Raw genomic sequence first — 22,445 nt, forward strand, 5'->3', positions numbered from 1 at the left:
TCTAACACAAATTAATAACAAAAAGTAACAAAACATTAAAAGAGAGATGAGATGATTTCTGCAAAAAGTTTTACACGTTTTGATTTTTTCCTATAAAGAAAATGGTATATGGATAACACTAGTGCTTAAATGGGAAATAAGCTTTAGTACAATTTATATAGTAATAGTACTTTAAATTTTTGTAATTGATTTGCTATATATTTTTTTGAGGCTGAATTAAATCATGTTCATATCTATAGATTGGATGGCAGTAGCAATTTGTCGTCATAACTTTGGCAGATTTTGTGGCATAGGTGGCATATATACAGCATCCTTCACATACCTCTATAGAAAAAAAATCAGATAGAGTAAGATCAGGTGACTTGGGTGGCCAATTGCAAAATGTTTGGTCATTGGCAGTAGCAGAGCCAATCCAGCAGTGAGGCAGATGTTTATTTAAGAAAAGTCAGACTTCATTGTGATAATGGAGAGTGCACCATCTTGCCAAAACAGGAAATCATTGGAGTCATCCTCTAATTGTGGGATTAAGAACTGCTGTAGCATGTCAAGATAGGTTATCCTAGTTACAGTGCATTCAGCAAAGAAAAAATGGGCCTTAGATTCTCTTGATATGGCACAAAAGACATTGACCTTTGATGAATTCTGCACATGCTCATTGGTGTCACAAGGGTTCTCTGTACTCCATATTTGCACATTATGGCAATTGACATTCCCATTTAAATAGAATATAACTTTATCGGAGAAAACTAGATGACCAACGTAATATTCATCCTCCTCCATATCCATTTGCATTTCCACACACAACTTATGATGTATGATTTTATCATTTGGCAAAAGGCTTGTATCAACTGCAATTTGTAGGGTTTCATGGACAGCTATTTACAAAAACTTTCCACATGGTTGTCTGAGGCAGCTGCAGCTCATGACTGGCTCAGTGCATAGACTTCATGTGAAGGCTTCTCTGATTCTGTCAACATTCATATCTGATACATGTGGTCATCCATATCTGATCCTGTAGTCATCCTTTCTTTTAATCACAAAACCAGTCTCTTTAAACTGACGGTCATAGTAGATGTTGTTACTGTAGATGTTGATGTTGGTGGGTCTTTATTGAAATGTGTGTGGAAATGCCATTATACTACGTAATGGAATTTGTCTTTCTTAGCTCCAACACAGCATATGGTGCTTCTGGATGCTTGCCATTTTGCAATTGCAATGTTTCCTTAGTGTGACAAGAATGCATGAGCATGCACAACTGGTACAAATGTAAACTTAGAGAGTTTTCCTATCCATTGATGGCTTGCGTGTTTTTTTATAATAATTAGTTTTTTGTATGAATTACACAAAGTTGTTCCACTCATTTAGAATCATCTTGCATTTTAAAATTATTTTATTTTATGATAATTGCAAAGTAAATATTAAATTTTGATTCTAATGATTTCAAAGTTTTTTGTTAATCTTATTCCTATACTAAATATTCAGAGATTATGAAATTAAAAGTTCCGATCTCTCAATGACACACTTATTAATTTCTGATCCTCAGCCATTCTAAAGTTGGCCACTACTGTGTCTTCTGCTTCCATGATAGATTGCATCTTTTAAATTAAACAAAACTTAATGTAGCTAACTACTACTTTTTTAAGTTTTTGTATGATATTATAAAAACTTATTTAATATACATGACTACAACATTTTTTGTATGCTATTACAATATTATTTAATTCAGTATTAATTTCAAATTATTTTTATATAGTAATGTTGAAGAGAAAGTTTGTTCGTCATCTAGCTCTTCAGATGATTCAGATATTTATGATGATTATGATATTAATGATTTAAAATCTGATGATGATACTGATAATGAAAGTGCTCCAAGAAAGAAGATACCATCTTGGGCTCAAGGTAATTATTTATCTTTTATAATTAATAAATAAGTAAGTGTTCTCTTTATATTCTGAGTTTAAGTAAAACTGGATTCAAACATATACAAGTTACATGAGATGATTTCTAAGGTTTAATTTTTATATTGCTTCAAAATGCATTAAGTAATTTTAAGAAACATTTTCTTTTAATGGTAAATAATGATATTTGATCAAATTTACAGACTTGAATGAAAATATAAGGTCTCATCCACAATGCCTAGTTGCAAGTTATTCTTATAGCAACTTGAGCATGGTAAACATGTCATGTGGTACAAACTTTATTAGTGAATTGTCTCAACATGTTCATGTTGCAGCAGCACAAATAATTCAAGCCCTAAGCATCTGTTTGAACAAACTATTGCCAGTTGCAAAGTTCAAATGCTTAAAATAGACAACAGATATATGTAGTGAGCAATAAAATTCTCTAAAATTGCACTTTAATATACTGAATTATACACTCCTTAAAAGTGAAATCATAACACCACAAAGGAATGCATGTAGCCACATGCACATTACAGAACTGGTATAGGTGACAGAGATATGCAAATGATTAAGTTTGCATATGCATTGGATCATGTGGTATTCAGTTTTGGGCTATAAAGACTAGCAGTTAGCTCTTGCCGTAAATGCTATCAGCGACAGTTTATGGCAGCTGAACTTTTGAAGAAGCATAGAAAATGCCTTGTAGACAAAAGCAAGCTGAATATTACCAATTACTGGCTGGGGAATGAGACTGTATCCTGGAGCTGTGCAGCCTCTGTTTGTTGATGCACACAGTTGCCACATGTGTTGGGCACAATGTGAATACCATCTAGCAATGTGTGACATGATGGACACGGGAACATCTGTGAACATTCTGAAGAGTGAGTGGATTGCACTGGTGCACAACAGAGTGAGAACAGACTAGCAGATTTGCCAAATGGCCCATTAGGACCTGTTTGCCACCCACATGACAGCCAAGGATGGGTGTGGCAGTATCCTGGGAAATGCTATGTGCCAGCCCTTTTTGTCAAGTGTCACACTGGCCCCATACATGTTCAATCAGCAGACATTACTGGTGCACATTTCCAGCACTCTTGACAGCAGACCAGTGTTTTAAGTGGTTTACTTGATGTTTATATGCCCTTTGTGATGCATTTGGAACCCCCACAAGACAGGAATACAGACACTTACTTTTTTTTTCTTTTTGTTTTGAAATAACTAAAACACCAAACTTAAAACTTAAGTACATACATATTTACAAATTAAGCCGAACAAGAGCTTTAATGATTCTTCCTGATCTAGTTCTTTGTGTTGGAGTTTGAAATTCCTTTTCTTTTGAGATTCCTACTTTTTCCTTTTCCTCAGTTTGTTCCTTTTCATTTTCTTGTTTCTCTTCATCTTTCTCTTGAGGTGCTTTTCTGGGGCTGTGCTTCGGTTTCAGATGCACTCTGTTTCTTTGGTACTGTTGTCCATATGGTTCTATCCCGAAGAAGGTCGTTAAATACGACCGAAAACGTTAGTTAGTTTCTAATAAACACGGCTGCTTATATATAAAGTGTTATGAGTTTTTGTCTTGATAAGTCACGCAGTCTATGATGAGCTATAATATGGGTCTTCTATTAGGTATGATCTGGGTTCATTTAGAGGTTTACGACAGTTGCCAGAGACCATTCTTTTCCTGTATGCACTAAAACTCACGTTGACAGTCTCAAGGATTGAGGGGAACACTACCTCTGTCATAATACATTGACATCCTGTGCTGGTTCTGCTCCAGTTGCTGTTGGATATCCTCTCTAGAAAATAAGCATTGGCGATAATGGGATGATTTGTATAGAAGTGTTGACTTTATGTTCCTTCCAATGCATAGCTGAGCTGGAGATGGTAATGAGTTCCTAGGAGTGTTTCTCCAATGTTGCAAAGCTAAATACTGATCTTGACCTGCTTCTGCTGTCTTTTTAAGTATGTTTTTTATCGTTTGCACATGCTGTTCTGTGTGGCCATTACTTTGGGGTTATCAAAGACTAGATGTACAGTACTGCCTGATACTCCATTTGTCACAGAAGCAATTAAAAGCTACTGACGAGAATGGGGGACCATTATCAGTCATCAATACCTCCGGACTTCCAAATTCGCAGGAAAACTTTTTATGTACTGGCCATCCTCTGATATGTATTTCTTTAGAGTCTGCAGACTTTGATCTTGTCTTGTGTTTTCAGCTAATTCTATGAGTTTGGTATCTGTAATTTTCATACCAACTGTTCTTATTAATACTTGTTTGTCTAGATTTGGTGTTGCAAAATTGGGTGTAGAATGCCTTACATCCCCTGAAAGAACACCTGTAATGAGATTATCTCTTCCTGGCATGTAGTATAGATTGAAGTCATAAGCCAATAACTTTAGCATTAATCTCTGCAGTCTAGGAGACAATGCACTTAATGGTTTTTTAATCAGCGTGATTAAAGGTTGGTGGTCAGTATATGCTACAAACGATCTTCCAAGTAGCAGAGTGATCAAATTTTTTACATCCATAATATAAAGTGAGTAATTCCTTTTCAATTTGGGAATAGTTTTGTTGTGATGATGATTCATTCAAAGATGATGATGAAAAAGCTAAGGGTTTTCCTTCTTGTGAGATTGCTGTTCCTAGACCATGTTGACTGGCATCTGTATGTAGGGTTATAATTTTGTTTGTATCAAATTGTGCTAACATTTGAGGATGTGTTAAAATTTTCTTTATATAATTAAAATTTCTTCTTGCCTTTCTATCCATGTCCATTTAATATTTTTCCTGAGAAGTTGCCTAAGATTGTGTGTGCAAGATTTGATAAGTTAGGTATGAACTTGCCTAAATAATTCACTAATCCTAAGAATCTTTGTAGTGCTTTTTGATTTTCTGGATCTTTTAATTGTTGAATGGCCATAAGTTTTGATTCTTCTGGTTTTATACCATCTGGTCGTTATGTGCCCTGCAAAGGTGACTTGCTTTTGTGCCAGTTGGATCTTGCTTTTTTCAAATTTAAGGCCATGAGTTTCTGCTCTTTGTAAGACTTTTATCAGTTTTTGATTATGCTCTCTTAATGTATCGCCATAGATTAGAACATCGTCCATATATGTGTAAATGCCTTTAATATCTGAAAGTATTGTCGATAGTTCTTTGAAATGCTCTGATGCTGTTGTGGTTCCAAACGGCAATCTTGTAAATTTATATTTTCCAAAAAGTGTATTCATTATTAACAGTTTTTGTGATTGTTTTTCTACCAGTAGTTAAAAGAAGGCTAATTTAGCATCCATAACTGTATAGTATCTGGCTTTTGGAATGCTTGATAATAGTTCTGTTGGCAATGGTATCTGATAATTATCTCTAATAATGTATTTATTTAACTCATGCAGATCCATATGCAGGCATAATTTTCCTTGTTTCTTTTTAACAATGACCATTCAGTGGAGCCAACTAGTAGTTTTTTCTGTCTTTTTTAAGATTCCTTTTATAATCAGATCTTCTAATTCTTGTTTAACTTCTGTTTTTAAAGCTTCTGGGATCCTTCTAGGAGGGACAAGTTTTAGAATTGCATTTTGATTTAGTTTGATTATAACTTCATGTTTGAGTTTGCCACTTCCCTCAAATACACTGAAATAAGATTTCAAAATATCATCTGGGTTAAGTTCAGGTGTAATAGAATTTATCCTTTTAATAAGGTTTAGTTTTTTGCATGTATCTCCACTCTAGAGGTAGTCCACGCATCCTGACAACAAGGAATTTGCTCGTGGTTTCATGGCTTCTAGGCTTAAGTCGGAAGTGACATTCACCAACAATAGGTATTCTTTCACGTGTGAAGGTATAGGCTTTGATCTTAGTCTGTTTTATCTTTGGAGAATTGGTCCACTGCTTCAAATATGTCCAAGAGATAACATTAGTGTCCGCTCCAGTATCTAATTTGATTTTAGTGGGATTCCCATTTATATCAATGACTTCTTCCCAGTGTTCATGCATGACTTCATTCAGCACAACAATTCTATCCAATAGATAATCTTCTTCATCTGAGATGACGGTGGAATTAGGATTATCAATTTCATTTATTTTCTTTGCCTTACATGCTGAAGAAAAATGGGTTTTTCGTTTTGCATTTAAAACAAAATTTTCCAAAAGCTGGACAGTTTCCATACTCATGTATAGTTAGGCATTTGTGGCATTTTTTATTCTTGGCACCATTTTTATTCATCATACACGTATTTGATTTTTTTGGTTTATCTTTTTGTCTTGGAAACTGACTTTTCACCTTGCTCACTATTATTTATGTTGCCCTGATTTTAGATAATTTGTGCTCAGATAATTCAGATGCTCTTGCCATGTCTATTGCTTTGGCCAATGTTAATGTTGGATCTTGCAGCATTTTTTGTCTGATGCTGTCATCTTGTGTGCCTAAGACAATTCTGTCTCTTATGAGAGATTCTGTTAGAGTGCCAAAATCACATCCTTGAGCTTTTGTATGTAGTTACAAATTTGTTTACTGTTTGTCCTGGCTTCTGTACAAGTGAGAAAAATACATATCTACTACAGATAGTGTTCTTATACAGCTGGAAATGGTCCACGAATTTAGCTAAGATTTCATCCACTGTCGGATTTGTGGCATTTTCCTATAAATGGAAATTATTGTATATTTCTAAGCCTTTCTTTCTGATAATATGGAGCAGGACAGCTCTCTGCTGCAGAATACTTTTTGCAGGTAAATCATAGCTGTTGCATAAATATCAAATCGTTGCTTCCATAAACTCCAATTTTCTGGATTTGATGTATCTATGGAAAAAGGTTCCAGAGGAGTTAAATTATTCATCTCGCTTTTTAATTAAATTATATATATATTTCTTCTAGTTTAAAGTAATCGTTATATTAATATACTGAGGAGATTTTCTGTCTGCCACAGCATCAACCTTTGAACGAAGTGTCTAATTACTTCTTTAAGCTAGCACGTGTTCGTTAAGCCTCGCTTCCTTCACTGGCTTAATTATCCACTGCCACCATGTTTTAAGTGGTTTACTTGGTGTTTATACGCCCTTTGTGATGCACTTGGAACCCCCCATGAGACAGGAATACAGACACTTACTCTGAATACTTTATTCAAGGTCCTCCCTGGACCGGGTGATCTCCACCCTTATACATTAGTCAGGGCCATATGTCTTGCATGCTCTCTGGTGGTGCCAGCTCCATAACAACCAGTATATCACATGAATTGTGGAGGCTTGTGGTTTGGCCAGGAAGACAATGCTCAATCACAATGTCGCATGGCAAACTCTCACCAGAATGGAATTCACATCCTTTCCTGCTGGCAACCTTACTGGATCTCTCCCATCAAACATCTGTGGGACCTTGTCTGATGTGAAGTGCATCAGGGATTATCTGCTTGTCTGATGTGAAGTGCATTTGTAAATAAAATGTACAAAGTACATACTCCCAATACTGCATAGCACAAGTGGGGTTGGTTGGTTGGTTGGTTGTAGTTTTTTGGCACAAGGGCCACAAAGGCCAAGCTGCACCATACCAAATGGTTAATTTGCAGAACTCTATACGTATATATTATATAAATTATATAACAACAAAAAACAACAGCGAGTATATACATAACAAGAACGAACAAACAAACAACAACCCACAAAAATATGAAAGATAAATAAATAGTTAAATTTCTTTATACAAATTAGTGACCTTTAAAAAGTCCAATACATTATAAAGATTGGGTCTCTGACCCAGAATCTCTGTCAAACACCCTGTCCCAAAATACTCTCTGCACCTGGTTTCAAAGGCAGAGCAATCGAGCAATATGTGTTAGGTTGGTGAAGGAGTACAGGACAATGGAAATTGGTTCAGAGCTTGTAAATGCATATAAATATAATATAAAATAAAATAAGAAAGTTAAAAAAAAAATGCATACAGGGCAAGTACAGAGAAACAAAGTGATGGGTTAAGCAGGAGACCACAAACAGTGTAGACAGAAGCGGAGTGAAACCACGAACAGGTGTGATCCTCTGGTATGTGTTTATCAGCTTGATGTAAAGTTTGTTAAGTTCTTTGCTGTTGAGGAGAGTATGATGATTGCAGGGCCAGGTGACATTAGTTGGAAGGCTTGTAATAATGAAAATCCTTTTCCTGAGGAGCATAGGACAGTCAACAACATAGTGGTCACTCCTGTCACAGACACCACAGTAGACACACAGATGGTTGTCCTGGAAGCCAAAGCAATGGAGTTAGCTGTTGAAGTGGCCATGGTTGGTCAGGAATTGGGTAAGGTTATGACTGGGATTTAGCCATGTTAAGTCATTCCTATGTTTGATGTTGGGAAGGTAGGCATGGATGGTAATATTATGATCACTGTCCCATACAGTTTTCAGTTGATTTGCAGTTTTTCCTAGAAGGTTTTGCCAATGTGTGAGAAGGGAATAGCTTTGTACTGTATAGGAAGACTGTTCTCAGCGGTGGTTTCCTTAGCCAATATGTCAGCCCGTTCGTTTCCTATGGGGCTTTGGTGTGCCCTAGTCCAGCTCAGATAATAGTTATTACTTGAATGCAGGAGGATTTTCTTGATTTTGTTGGCAGTTGGGTGGGTGGTGTTGTTCTTAATGATCTGAATGGCAGCAGTGCTGTCTAATAATGTGGATGTCTATGTTGTTGTGGAGCTCTGAGCTCCAAGTAAAAGTCTCAAGGATTGCAAGAAGTTTGACTTGAGTAATGCTGCAATGGTTTGCCAGCCTGGTAAGGAATCTTACAAATTTTTTGTGGTAAGATTTCACACTGTTTGTGTATACAACAAAGCTGCAGCCTACCCTATTGTCAGTCTTATATCTGTCAGTATAGATAGTAATAGCTGAGTGAGGAATGTCATCGTTCAGGTTAATTATTTGGCTAGTATCAATAGTCTTAGAGTATGGGATTGTGCTCAATGTCCATGGGGTTTACACACTTGGAGTTGATGATGATTTCTTCTTTGTGCTTAATTTTCCATTTCTTAGTACAAAGAGTAATATCGATGGGTGGTTTTCTTGTGATGGGGATGCTTGTGGGGGCTGTAGAGTAGGCTTTTGCAATAATGAAAATCCTTTCCCTGAGGAGCATAGGACAGTCAAAAACATAGTGGTCACGCCCTAGAGAAATACCCGCCACTGAGCAGATAAAAGTCTGCACTTTTTATGAGAATGGTGGATAGCGTGGCCCAGACACTGCTGGCATAGGTTATGATAGGTATAAAAATCATATCTTATACCAAGTTCGTAGCAGTGGAGTTAAACTCCCAGTTGAACTTAGCAATCTTGCTGAAAGATTGAAAAATAAGTTCAGTATCTTTAGTTATATGCTGGATATGGGGGCCCAGAATAGTTTGTGGTCCAGAAGAACTCCCAGGTATTTGATTGTTTTTGTAATCTTAATGCTGTTACCATCCATCTTGATAGTCGGGACTTGCTTGTAAAGATGTGGCTTACCAGGCCTGCTGAAGACAATGCCATTAGTCTTGTCTGAGTTGAAATGTAGTTTATAGTCCTTGCCCCAATGGACAACTTTATTTAACATGATGATTTTGATATTCTTGTTGATACAGGCATGAGCATCTGTTGAGTTGTGGACATCAAGAGAAACAGAGTAATTGGATATGTAGTTGCCAAAAATGTTCCAGTTGGCCCTGGAGATCTGAAACCTGAGAGGATCAGACAGGCAATTAAAGGAATTGTAGTTGATTTGGAAGTTTATGTGTGTGTGGTCGCTGAGGGAATCTTCTTCTTGAATAGTCCAGTTGTTTATCAGGTTGCAGCAGTTTTTGGTTTTGGTGCTGGTGATAATATCTATCCAGAAGTAACCCTGTGCAGAGGTGAAGGTTGGAGGGCTGGTTGGATCATTATGAAGGTGCAATTCACAATTTGCCATGAAGTCCTCAAAGAGTGTGCCACGAGAATCAAGGACCTTACCCCCCCCAGGCAGGGGACTGTGAGTTAATATCACCACAGATGATCTTGTGCCTGTTTTGAAGCAAACGGAGAATGTGCCTCAGTTTATGTAGAATGTCCTGTAAGTCCATATTTTTGAGGCACTAGATGTTGTTGATGACTCATAGGAGGTTGGTATTAACCTCCAAGCAAATAATGTAATCATCTCTGAGGTCAGTGTGATGTAAAACTTGAAAGATGGCTGTTGAGGATGATGACAAAGCTCCATGGATAATTGGTGGTATCTTTTAAAGTAATGCAGTCTGTTGGAGGGCAAGCTGGCCTATTGCCCACACAATAGGACTCCTGCACAAGAATAACGTCATGGGAGGAAAGCTTAGTGCTGAGAATGGAGGTGGCATCTTTACGTCTGTCAAGATTAATCTGCAGAATACTGAGGTTGTCCTTATTATTCAGTTCCATATTCAGTTCTATCAATGAAATTTTGTTTAACTTTTAGAAATACTGAGTATTTTGGATCTTGAGCATTATGGTGGTGGTTTGTAAGTCCCTCCTGTTTGCAGTTATTGCAGGTTGGTTGCTTGTTTATATTAGGGCAGTCCTGATAGATATGATTGCCAGTGCATTGGCTGCAGGTGGATTCTTCTTGCTTGCAGATTTTGGCACTATGCCCATACTTGCAGCATTTATAGCATATGTTAATTGGATGAAAGTCCTGTGCATCTGGACCAGTCAATATTCAGTTTGCCAGCTTTTAGAATAAGTTTTCTGAGGGTGGGTGAAGCTTCTAAGACCCAATTAGTGAAATCTTTATTTTTTTCTCCCAGTCCGGAATTTAAAGTGCAGTTCTTCTGTAAATTTTTCCTTATTGTAGACAGTATTTATAGATTCATTTTTATATATTAGTTCTTTAAGTTCTTTAGGCTTGTAATTATTTGGAACGGAAACTAGGATGAGGGTGGGAAGGCACTTTTTTGGTGTGTGGGTGACTAGCCCAGGTATAGATTTTTGAATAGCTGTGGTGAGAGTATTAATATCTTCTTTCTTAGTAAGCTCAATAGCAATACCCCCATTATTCACCTTCCTGATTCTGTTGACACCTCTATTGGTCCTGCAATGTGTATATGGCTATGTGCATTCCTTCATGGTGTTGCTGTTTCACTTTTGAGGAGTGTAGTATAAAGTAACTTTTCCAAATCTAAATTCTACAGTGTTATCATTAATTGTTAGTCAGAAGAAACCATTACAATTTCACTAATTAATATTACTAATAAGCTGTATTTTTAGCTCAATTTCTACTGATATTCAAGCAGTCAGTTTTAGATATAAAATTCAAATGCTAAAAATAATTTTTTTCTTTCCTTTTTTTATGTAATTATCAATCTAAATGGATGGTACAAAATTATGTTCAGATATTGTTAGCTAGATTTAACTTGCATCAAAAGATGTAGAAATTCAGTCATAACAAAATAATATTGGTTATTAGTCACTTATATAATTATTACAAATAAACTGCTGAAAAGTGAAACAAACAAAAATAAAAAAACTGAATAATAGATATAATTAATTTAAAGACATTTCATTTTAATTACTATTAATCTAGTTTTGTTTTAATTAGAGTAATCATAATTAGATCATATATCATAATAAATTCTAATTTTATTTAAATATAATAATTTAATTTTATGCAGAATGAGAATATTATTGCTTGGCATTAACAACAAATGATAATTTAAGAAAACTTTATCTGTTATTTGACGACTATTTCATTTCAGGTCCCCAGCTTCGTGCTGCATTGCTACAACAATATCATAATCCACCTGATATTCATGCTATATTTGGCAGAATCGAATTTCCTGACCTAACAGAAATATTCCCAAAGCAAAAAATACCTTTCCAGAAAAGAACAAGTTCTGCAGAATGGTTCTATTACTAGTCATTTTTCCAAAAATTATTCTTGGTTTAAATTTTATTGTTAATTAATTCCAATTTTTTATTATATTTATTATTTTTTTATTGTATATATCTTTTATTTATAACAATTGTATAGTTTGTACTAAGACAGTAAAAATATATTTTGTAATTAAAATTACATACTGTGATGAATAAGTGATGAGATTCAAACATGATATGTCAGTATTATCAACTTTACAATTATTTTTTTTTTGAAAGATAGTATATAAAATAGAAATTTATTGAACACACAAACTGTTTTTTATAATAAACTTTTTGTTTAAAATAACGGTTAGGTGAATCTGAATCATTCTAGAAAATTATTTATCTTTTAAATTAGTGTGTTGAAGAGATATACAAAATATTGTTTAATGATAATTTATGTGAATTTATTTTACCAGTAATTTGAAATTGACCTACTCACCAACATGTCGCACATTGAATTGATCTGAACAAACAACATTTGTTTTTAAACAAATACCGAGATTCATTTTTTCTACAGCAAACTTCCTTCACTTCCCAGTAAATTATGTAGTCCAAAGATATTTAGTTGTATAGTCTCAAGTAATAACACAAATTTGTAAGGATGTTACGAGATACAAACTTGTTCAGTGAACCCATTTCTTCACTAAATAGGTTTGTACATGTTTTGTTATCTACATATTTGTGTTGCTGTTCACAAAACTCAAGACTAAGCAGCCAGGAAGGTAATCAATAAGAGAAGGTTGCATTAAAGATACATGAAGCACTAGCATATTAAGGATTCTAAGGCTAGCTTCAATTATGTCTATTATGGACATGCCTGATTTGCAATGGATGAATAATAAAGAATGATAATCCTGACTTGCAATATCTATGATAGATTGTAGGTTCTAGATTGGGTTTGAATCCCATTCCTCATTTTAAGGCTGACACTAAGAGTGAAAACTATGGTTAAGAGATGGGAAATTATTCTCCAGTTTAAATTACCATAAAAATAATTATAATCAGAATTGGAGCCTTTAAAGATCTATTTTATTTTCTTTAGCAATGACATTTGTTTAAAAAAAAATTAGATAATTTGAATAAATAATATATTTATAATAATAATTTTTTTCGTTAAACAAATACTCTAAATTAGTTGTTTTCAATCTTTATGAGCTGATGATCACAATTTTTGGTGGCATACTGATGAGCCAATTTTACATCACAGATGCCCTTATATTAAACACAGCAATGTTGAAGTAATGCAGTCTTTTATATAATATTTAAAAGTAGACAATAATTTATTCAGATTTTATAATTTTTTTAAACAGTTCTTAATGGAAGTAGTTAAAACAGGTTCATCCAAATATCCATCATCAAGAATTGTGTAATAATGAAATAAATCACTCCAACAATAACAATTAAGATTAAATTTCTGCTAAAATTTACAGAATAGAAGAAATTTATTCACAAATGCTAATTTTTTAAACTAATATAACAAAGATTACATATATTTTAATCTCCTATTACAGTATATAATAAATTATGTTCAATAGATATAGAAAGGAAAAACTTTATATATGAGTTACTCATTTGCCAAATTGATTAACTCCACAAAACAAAATGTAGAGAAATTGTTAATATATACTATTTTTAAAAATTTCTTTAAACTATAAATTTAAACAAACAATGTAGAATTTTTATGTTATTAAATTAAAGCTATGTTTAATGTAACAAGATATGAAACAATGCTATGTGAAAAACGTAAAAATAATAACAATTGTTCCAAGGATATATTAATGGAGTTAATCCATTCGGCTTGTGAATAGTTCATGTAAAGTTTGTTGATATTTTAAAAAATGAATTTAAGTTTAGGGTTGATAACTAACCTAAGTGAATAATTATTATTCATATTACATTTTCATTATTTTAAATGGAAAGAAAAATAATTGTCTTTTGAATAAATTAATAAAGTCACAATATTTTGTGAATACTCAAGATATATTATCTTCGTAATTGAAGTATTAGACTATTTAGAAAAAATATAATATCCATGTTAACTGTTACTTCTGTGGTGATGTACAAGGATTAAGATAGACTCAAAAATATTATATTTTTTGTAAATAGTCTAAAACTTCAATTACGAAATTAATAAAGATTTTGAATAAACTATATACAGGGCATTCTTCACTTTACCACAAATTTTTGTTACAAATTTAGAGTAATTCTTTCCTAAAAATGTGTGGAGAACCTAGTTATACGAGGGCTGTTCGGAAAGTTCGCGGCCTCAAATAGAACAATAAACAAAATAATGTTAAAACTCTTTTTATTTTTCAAGGTAGTCTCTTTTGTTAGCAATGCACTTATTCCAGCGATGTTATAGCTTTTTTATGCCATCACAATAGATCGATTTGTCAAGGTGTGCAAAATACTCGCTCACTTCAGAGACTCATTTGAGTGGAATCTTTCCAGCCAAGAATTTTTTTAGGTTTGGAAAAACGAAGTCACTGGGGGCCAAATCAGGTGAGTACGGTGGATGTGGAACTAATTGGAAGCGAAGATCATTTATCTTTTGTTCGGTGATTCTGGCAGAATGTGCGAGGTGCATTATCGTGGTGGAATAGAACCTTTTTATTCTTCAAGTGTGGCCTCTTTTCTTCGATTTCTTTCTTCAGTTTTTCCAAAAGTTCACAGTAATAGACAGCATTGATGGTCTTTCCTCTTTTTAGGTTGTCAATAAAGATGATGCCTTTAGCATCCCAAAAAACCGAGGCCATCATTTTCCCCGCCGATGGAACTGTCTTTGCCTTCTTTGGTGGTAGTGAACTGTGGTGTTTCCATTGCTTCGACTGTTCTTTTGTTTCAGGAGTGCAGTAGTGGATCCACGTTTCGTCAGTAGTCACAAACAGACGCAAGAAATCCTGTGGGTTTTTCTGGTAGAAGTCCTTTGACATCAAAGTGTGAACACGTTTTTGCTCGGTGGTCAGCAGACGCGGCACCCACCTTGCTGAGACTTTCGTCATACCCAAATTTTCGGTTAGGACGTGGTGCACTCGGTTGACAGAGATGCCTGTTGTCTCAGCTATCTCACACGTTTTCAAACAGCGATCTGCTAACACCAAATCGTGAACTTTGTCGATATTTTCTTCAGTGACAGCAGTTGACGGCCGTCCGCTGCGAGGGTCATCTTCTACACTCTCTCTGCCAGATTTAAAAAGGGCTGTCCATTTTTTCACAATGGTGTACGAAGGAGCAGATTCTCCCAAAACTTCATCCATGTCAGCTTTGATTTGAGATGGGGTCAATTCTTTTTTCGTCAGGTATTTTGTCACTGCACGAGTCCCTGTCTTCTCCATTTTTCACAAAGCACGTGCACCAGTGGCGTGCCGTGACATTTGATGATAGGGAAGCTGTGTTTCTGTAAGAAGCTGACTTACAGGGGCAATCAATTAATTGCACGTCAGGGCTCGTTCGTATTCGTTTGTTCGATAAACCAGTAAAAACCGTATACTTCTTTAAATGTATTTTTAATAGATTATCTGACATACTTAATAAAGTTCAATATAATTACCTCCGTTATTAGATTCAATAAATTCCCTATGCCCTCTAAATGCCAATTCTTGCCTTGACAAAAAACATATAACATCTATTAATTTAGATATATCTATTAATCGTAATTATCTTGTTATAATTTTCAATATTTATTTTATATTGTCTACCAATGTTAAATTCTATTCTATTTTGATTTCTAAATTGCTTCAATTTTACGAAAGAATCGTCATTCGTCATAAATTTTATCGTCAAAATGTCGAAATTTTTTTGTCGACGTATTTATATTTAATTTAGGCATTGGTCTTTTTCTTTTAATAATGTTTTCTTTTTCATTATATGGTCTTGAACCAAAACTTTTTTAAAATAAATCTTTGAATCACTAGCCACGATATAAGGGCTAAAATTAAAATTATAAATAAAAACTTACTTGGTAAAACAAAATGTGTGACGAATATACATGCCTAGTATAAAAAATTTTTCAATTGTACGAATATACTTTTAAAGAAACTTATAATTAAATATAACTTTGTGAAGAAACGTACATAAAAATAACAAAATATTCTTTACTTTTTAAATCTTAAAACAATCCACTTACAAGTTAGTGAAATAGCTCTCTACGAGTGGCTAATGAATGGAATCAGAGACGGTCCAGGTAGGTGTGTGTATGCCAAATCGCGAGGGTGCCGATATCGGTCAACGTCAAATGCCTCTTTTGTCGCATCACTAGTATATATCAAAGGACGCGACAGGGTTGTTGTAGATTTTAAACGTTTCTCACCATAGCTGTAAAAATCTAAATATGTTAAACTTAACAGATTGTCCGTTGTTCGTTTTCTAACTAATTCGTTTTAGGACTGAGAGTTCACGGAAATTTCCAAAATTTACAACTTTTCGGTCACTCTCGTTGAACTGGAAAAATTTCTGTCTTTATTACATCTAATATTATGAAGAGATCAGACCCCACTGTACTCGGAAAGAGATTGGTTCAGTTAAGCTTCTGTTTAAGTAAAATTTCGGCTCTTTCATCGGGGTTTTATTTATGTTTCTAATTCCCTAATCGCTTAATTATTTAACTACTACTTAAGTAGAAATAAGTTGAAATCGGTTATTTTGTACCTGAATATCTGTAGTTTTGGGAAAGAAGTGGAAAGAAATTTTTATGACAACCGATACATAAATCGTAAATTTAAAGAAAATAAATTCTAGAGCTTTTTTTGTACCATTGTATCATTTATTAAATTTGGTTGTAAATGATGATGCCAAAGTAACAGTTAATTTTTTAACACTAGAATTGTACACGTTTTTTCTGCATCCCCTTACAGATGGGACATACTAAATCGTAATATCACCGGTTTAACATTGAAATCCGTAAGTAATATAAGATGGGAGAGCAGAATAAACGCAGAATAAATATATCAAATATTTTAATGGATTTTTTTAAACTCCTGTCAACTATACAGAACTATCATAAAAACATGCCAGTAAATTCCTATCGGTTGGGTTAAGTTATAAATCTAGTCTATCTAGAATAAATTTTACTTTATTTCCGCGGGCCGTAGTAGTTAATTGACGCCTTCTTGTGACTTGTAATTTTTTTAGTCTGCAAATATGAAATAAATAAATACAGTAGAGCGTCGAAAAGTGGAACCAATTGGGGACTGGGGTCCTTCCAGTTAATGATTTGTTCCAGTTTCCGACTTTGTACGAAAAAATACATTAACCTGTCCGATGTTCAAATTTTTCTCCGTTGCGTGTCGCTTCGTGTTGAATTCTCGTCGATTTTAAGCCTAACGAAAATTTTTATAATAATCATCGAGGCTATCGTATCGTTAAAAATTATTTCTGCATTTTGTACAAACAAAATAAATATATTAAAGAATATAAAAAAACATGAAAATTATACTTTAGAAGTAAATTTAGTATCAAAAACATTCGATTCAGCACGACACAGTCCGACTGAAAGTCGTTCCACTTTCCGGCCATTCCACGTACCGACGTTCCACTTATCGACGCTCTACTGTAAAAAGTTAATTACTACATTTATTTCTCTTATCGTTTTTCGAAAATTATAAAGAATTGGAAAAATAACTATTAATTAGTTATTTTTCCAATTTAATAAACTATTAAAGATCTCGCGGGCCGGATAGAAACTTTTCGCGAACTGTAGCTGGCCCACGGGCCGGGGTTGCCCGCCGTTGATCTAGTCTACTCGTGATTCACACAATCGGACGAGGGCGGCCGAACATCTAGCAGGCAGGCGGCTAACAGCCCACAACCGGTCCGGGATATAAAATTAGATGCTTTATGCGTGTGTTGCTTCTACCAGCTAAACCGGATGATGTTGGTGCTCTGTAAACCGCATGTGCCAATGCCTATATAATCTGGCTGATTGGAAACTGACCCGGTTTCGACATTCCTTCCGCCACCGAATTATTCGAATATACAATAGCAATCTTATCGCTTTTTTCACATGTAGTATAGAAATTTGTAAAAGATACATAATGCAGTTATAATAAAAAATTAATTTTAATTAATGCTGTACGTTAAAATATGAAAATTTATATTTTATAAAATACAAGGGAAGGTCATTGGAAGGTGGAATCGGCGCTTCCATCGCTTCCAATGACGGCACGCCACTGACGTGCACACTGACTATCTAGCAGATAGCTGTCGTGGCAAAACTTTACGACAAATCAAGCGGAAATTGGTATCGTATCTTTAGCAAAGATGGCTGAATTATTCCCGCCAAAAATTAAATTGATCGCAGCGCCGCATATAAGCAAGGCCGCGAACTTAAACTACAATACGGTTTCACAAGAATCAATGACGTAGAATTTGCGTAAAAAATTGTGAACTGTCTGAACGGAACTCTAAATGTATTTTCAAATGAAGGATTTATAAGTATGAAAATAGAAAATTCATGAACTAATTTTTAACAGAAAATCGTTATTTTTAATCTGATAATGTAGAAAAAGTTGCAATCAATCGCCAAAATATATGAAGCTATCATTATATTGTCATCAAAAAATTCAATAGATGTAGTCACTTAACTACAGAATTTTTTTTTTTTTTACCAAATGCATCGATTGTGCCGTCCCGTTCGTTGCTACTTGGATAGAAAATTCAAGATTTAGTTTAGTAGACCGCATTTCGAGTGATGAAATTTTAGCCCTGTTAATTATTATATATAGATTCCGTGGTTAGGCTACGAAGATAAAAATAGAAACGGAGTTCAGACAAAATTTTGCGTGCAATAAAAGCTTAAACTTTTTAAAATTTTATTTTACTTGTATAAGTCACGCTACTTGGACACCAAATTTATAATTTACAGAATAAGGGAAGTCGATAAATTACAGAAATATTTTGCAACTTAAAATTTGAAATGAAGCTATCCAAAAGTAATATAAAGTTTCTTAACTCAAACATTGGCAACGAACGTGCAGATGCAACTTTTAAAAACTATAGGGGACCAACAAGTAGGTAAAAATCTAGAGAAAACATACGTATACAAGCACAGTATTAAGAATTCGTGCATAAACCATAGGGATGCAATGCCGCTTGCTTATCAGAAGCTCGGCAGTATCTTCTAAACACAGTGGATGATGATACCAAAGGCTAAAATAAATATTTCGTTTTATTTACTTATTTATTTTATTCTGTATAGTTTCATCATTGTTGTACACTTTTACTTGTGCCCTCAATTTATAATGTTTTCGCTTTGTTTCTTCCCTTTTAATTTATATATTTTAAATAATTCTTGTTTGGAACATTATATTTAAACTTTAAAAAATTCTATTTAAAGTGTTCGATCCTGAGGATGAATACAAAGATAGCCGAAGACGTTAGATAAATTAAAAATAGTTGCTGGAATAGGGTATTTCTCTATGTATTTTACAATAATCCAGTTCAAGATTAATAGAGCCTATATGAGATTCTGAAGATTTTAAAAGATTTTTTAAAATCTTTAAAAACAACAGCAATTAATGTACAGTTCTCATTCGTAATAACGACCGCTAAAAGAAAAAATATATAATCTGATATTTAAAGTCTCAAGTGTTTTTACTACATCGGCTTCGACGTCACGCCGAAACGCAAGAATGTGGGCAACAATACTTTTCACTTTCTTTGTTGCGAAAGTGGGCGAATTTCGGATGCGAGAGACATTTTGGAGATTTTCGGAGTTATTTCTCGAGTTTAACTACGTTGGACATAAAGGTGAGTAATATTTTGACAGACTACATAATATTCTGTACAAATATCTTTATAAAAATAGAGTTACAGATCTCGAAATTGTCGTTAGGTAATCACAAGGTACTTAATCTTAATTAAGAGCAAAGAACTAGAATAAGAAATTAATTTCGAGATAAATTTCCATATCTTAAACTGATTTGGAATAGAATTTATTTTATCACGGTGCAAACATGGACGAGGTTAATTAATAATAATGAACGTAAATCTTTACGAAAAATATACACTTGATTAATTTGATTTTATATCGCGTGATATCACACCCATCATCGGCGAGGCCGACCCTCGACGGAACCGATCATCGACGATGAGAGATGGCGATGATCGGATACATAGGACACAAATAATTGACGGGTTGTGTTTTTCAGATTTCGATATGGAGAGATTTGTGGATGGAAAGCTGGATTATGAGGATGATTTCTTCAGTTTTGACTTGGAAAATTACCAAGAAACTAATTATTGGGAAATTGTTCTCGATCTTTCCGAGGATTGTTTCGGCTATGGCGATTCTAATTCGCAACAAGTTGATGTTTGCTTTCGTTGCGACGAATGCGAGAATCCTCGGGTATCGTGTGATCGAAAAGTTGAGCCGGAAGCTGTTGGCGATTGTCTCGACAGGTAAGAGTCTTGTATTTATTTAATACGTATTTAATAGGTAGTAGGTAATATTTTTATCTTATTTTCTGTATTGTTTATAGAAAGCCAGAGTTGTCGAGTGAGGAACAGTTTGATCCTGATAATGATGATCGGGATGATTTCTTTGATTGTGACTTGGAAAGTTACCAAGAAACAAACTATTCGGATATTGTTCTCGATCTCTCCGAGGATTGTTTTGGCTATGGCGATTCTCATTGGCAACGATTGGATGAAAGCGAATGCGAGAATCATTGTCAGAAAGTCGAGCTGGAAGCGGTTAGCCATTGTCTCGACAGGTAAGATTTTTATGTTTATTTAATACGTATTTTTATATCATTTTCTGTGTTGTTTCTATATTATAGAATAAAATACTTTTAATAGTATATTACAGAAAAACAAAGATTATTACTTATTATTAAAATTAATATTTTAATAGTTTTCGATTAATTTGAATTTTTCACTTTGATACAACAGGGTATCCGAGGATATGACATCCGATGTGCATGCCAGTCAATCGAAGGAACATGCACCAAAGAGGGAAAAATTCCCTAGATTGAAGAAACTTTTCAGATTCTTCTTTTGGTATGTATCTTTAGCTTATTTATTGTAATGTATCTTTACCAATTAGTCCGAAATTAATTAATTGTTGCAATTCCATGATAGAACTCCGTCCCCGTGGAGAAGTTCGAATTTGCAGACTCGATCTGCTGTACATAGTTCATTGTAAATATCATCATCATCGTTTTCATCTGTACATATTCATCGTCATCGTTGTTGTTTTCTGTTTGTGTTTGTTGTTTATCGTTTTCATTCGTTTTTTTTTTTTAAATTTATTCGTGATTATTTCAAAATTTATAAAATTCTATATTTCGGCAATCATCATTTAAAAAAATCCAACTTATGACGCTTCTGACACCGATTGTGACTTATATCTACTGGACTGACATTATGATACCGGCCATACTAAATGTATTTTCACCAATTTGAGTGATACCTGTGAATTGACTAACGTATTATGACATAACGATTATGGACATACCAATTGTCACTAAGGGATAAAGACGCAACGATTGTGGACACACTCGAGTAACAGATGACGACATACCGATTTATGACATATTAACTGTATGCAATGTCAAGATTCCTCATTAACTATAAACTCAATAAATTTACTTTTCATTGTTTCCATTATGAAAGTAATTGACTGTATAGTAAACAAAAGTAAAATGAAATAAAGATAAAATTTTTATAATATTTACATTGTCTCTTCATTGTTTAAAAGCTATTTTATTTGACAATATTATTCAATTATTGCACACAACACTTACAATGTAAACAGGTGAATTGATTTATAAATGAAATATTGCAAACAAGTAATTATTAGGTAAAAATATATTTCCATTCTTAATTACTCTTTTAGAAGCGACTCCATTTCGTGGATCCAGAAAATAATGGTGCCTCGTTAAGACAAGTTATTTAGTTTAATAATAAACCGGCAACGAGTTGCTCATCCTTCCCGGCAACATTTAAAATTTTTGTGGCGCCATCTGTTATATTTTATTTAAAAACTTTTTATATTCTTAACTATTATAACACGGCAAAAAGCTTAATTTTGAGGATAGGGACGAGTTATATAATTGTAAATGCTAATAACGAATAAAATCCACATTAAGTCCGACCCTGATGGAGAAACACACGACCCCCATTATCTCCCTACTCCCGCGACCTTTATCCAAAAATTTAATAGCATCAATCTCCTAATAAACAAATCTCCCTGCAAAATTTCAGAAATTTTCAACAAAAAGCACAGAAATTATTAAACTTCAAACAGGTGAACAAAATCGTGCCACTCACGATTATATCCATACATACATAAATTACCTCCGAATTCTTTTGCATTTCTCGGCATTTCAAACTAACCTAAGTCCAAAAATTTAAACATCTTGAAATGGCCATTTTTTGCCGGATTCTTTACTTTCCCTCTGTTATAACAGCCAGGAAAGTAATAAGATATATGAATAAAACCAATATAATAAGTTCACCAATTAAAAAAATTTAATTTAATACCACTTTCATATCAACTTTTTATATAAACGACTTAATTTGGGTATCTCCTGTGTCCGGGGTCAAGGCTGAATGGTTATCCTGCTATCCTTCTCTATCTGAGTCTGCCAATGATAATTGTGAACTCTCGTGGATTTCATATGGTCTAACTAGTGATTCCCAAACTTTTTCGATTCCCCCTCCCTTTGTTCCATAAAG

The 22,445-nt window shown here is 34.1% G+C and overlaps 1 protein-coding gene across 1 annotated transcript in view; it reads left to right on the top strand.

Moving 5' to 3' along the window:
* LOC136978076 (histone-lysine N-methyltransferase, H3 lysine-79 specific-like) overlaps positions 1 to 11,979 on the top strand; it is a 54,492-nt gene extending 42,513 nt beyond the window's left edge. Inside the window, exons 14-15 of the mRNA XM_067273731.1 lie at positions 1,754 to 1,899; positions 11,606 to 11,979. Of these exons, the coding sequence (XP_067129832.1) occupies positions 1,754 to 1,899; positions 11,606 to 11,766 (307 nt within the window). The 3' untranslated portion in view covers positions 11,767 to 11,979. The remainder of the gene's footprint in view (positions 1 to 1,753; positions 1,900 to 11,605) is intronic.
* Positions 11,980 to 22,445: the final 10,466 nt, after the last annotated feature.

The sequence above is a fragment of the Centruroides vittatus genome, unplaced genomic scaffold (genome assembly GCF_030686945.1).
Source record: "Centruroides vittatus isolate TY-2023 unplaced genomic scaffold, ASM3068694v2 contig_487, whole genome shotgun sequence".
NCBI classification, from domain to species: Eukaryota; Metazoa; Arthropoda; class Arachnida; order Scorpiones; family Buthidae; genus Centruroides; species Centruroides vittatus.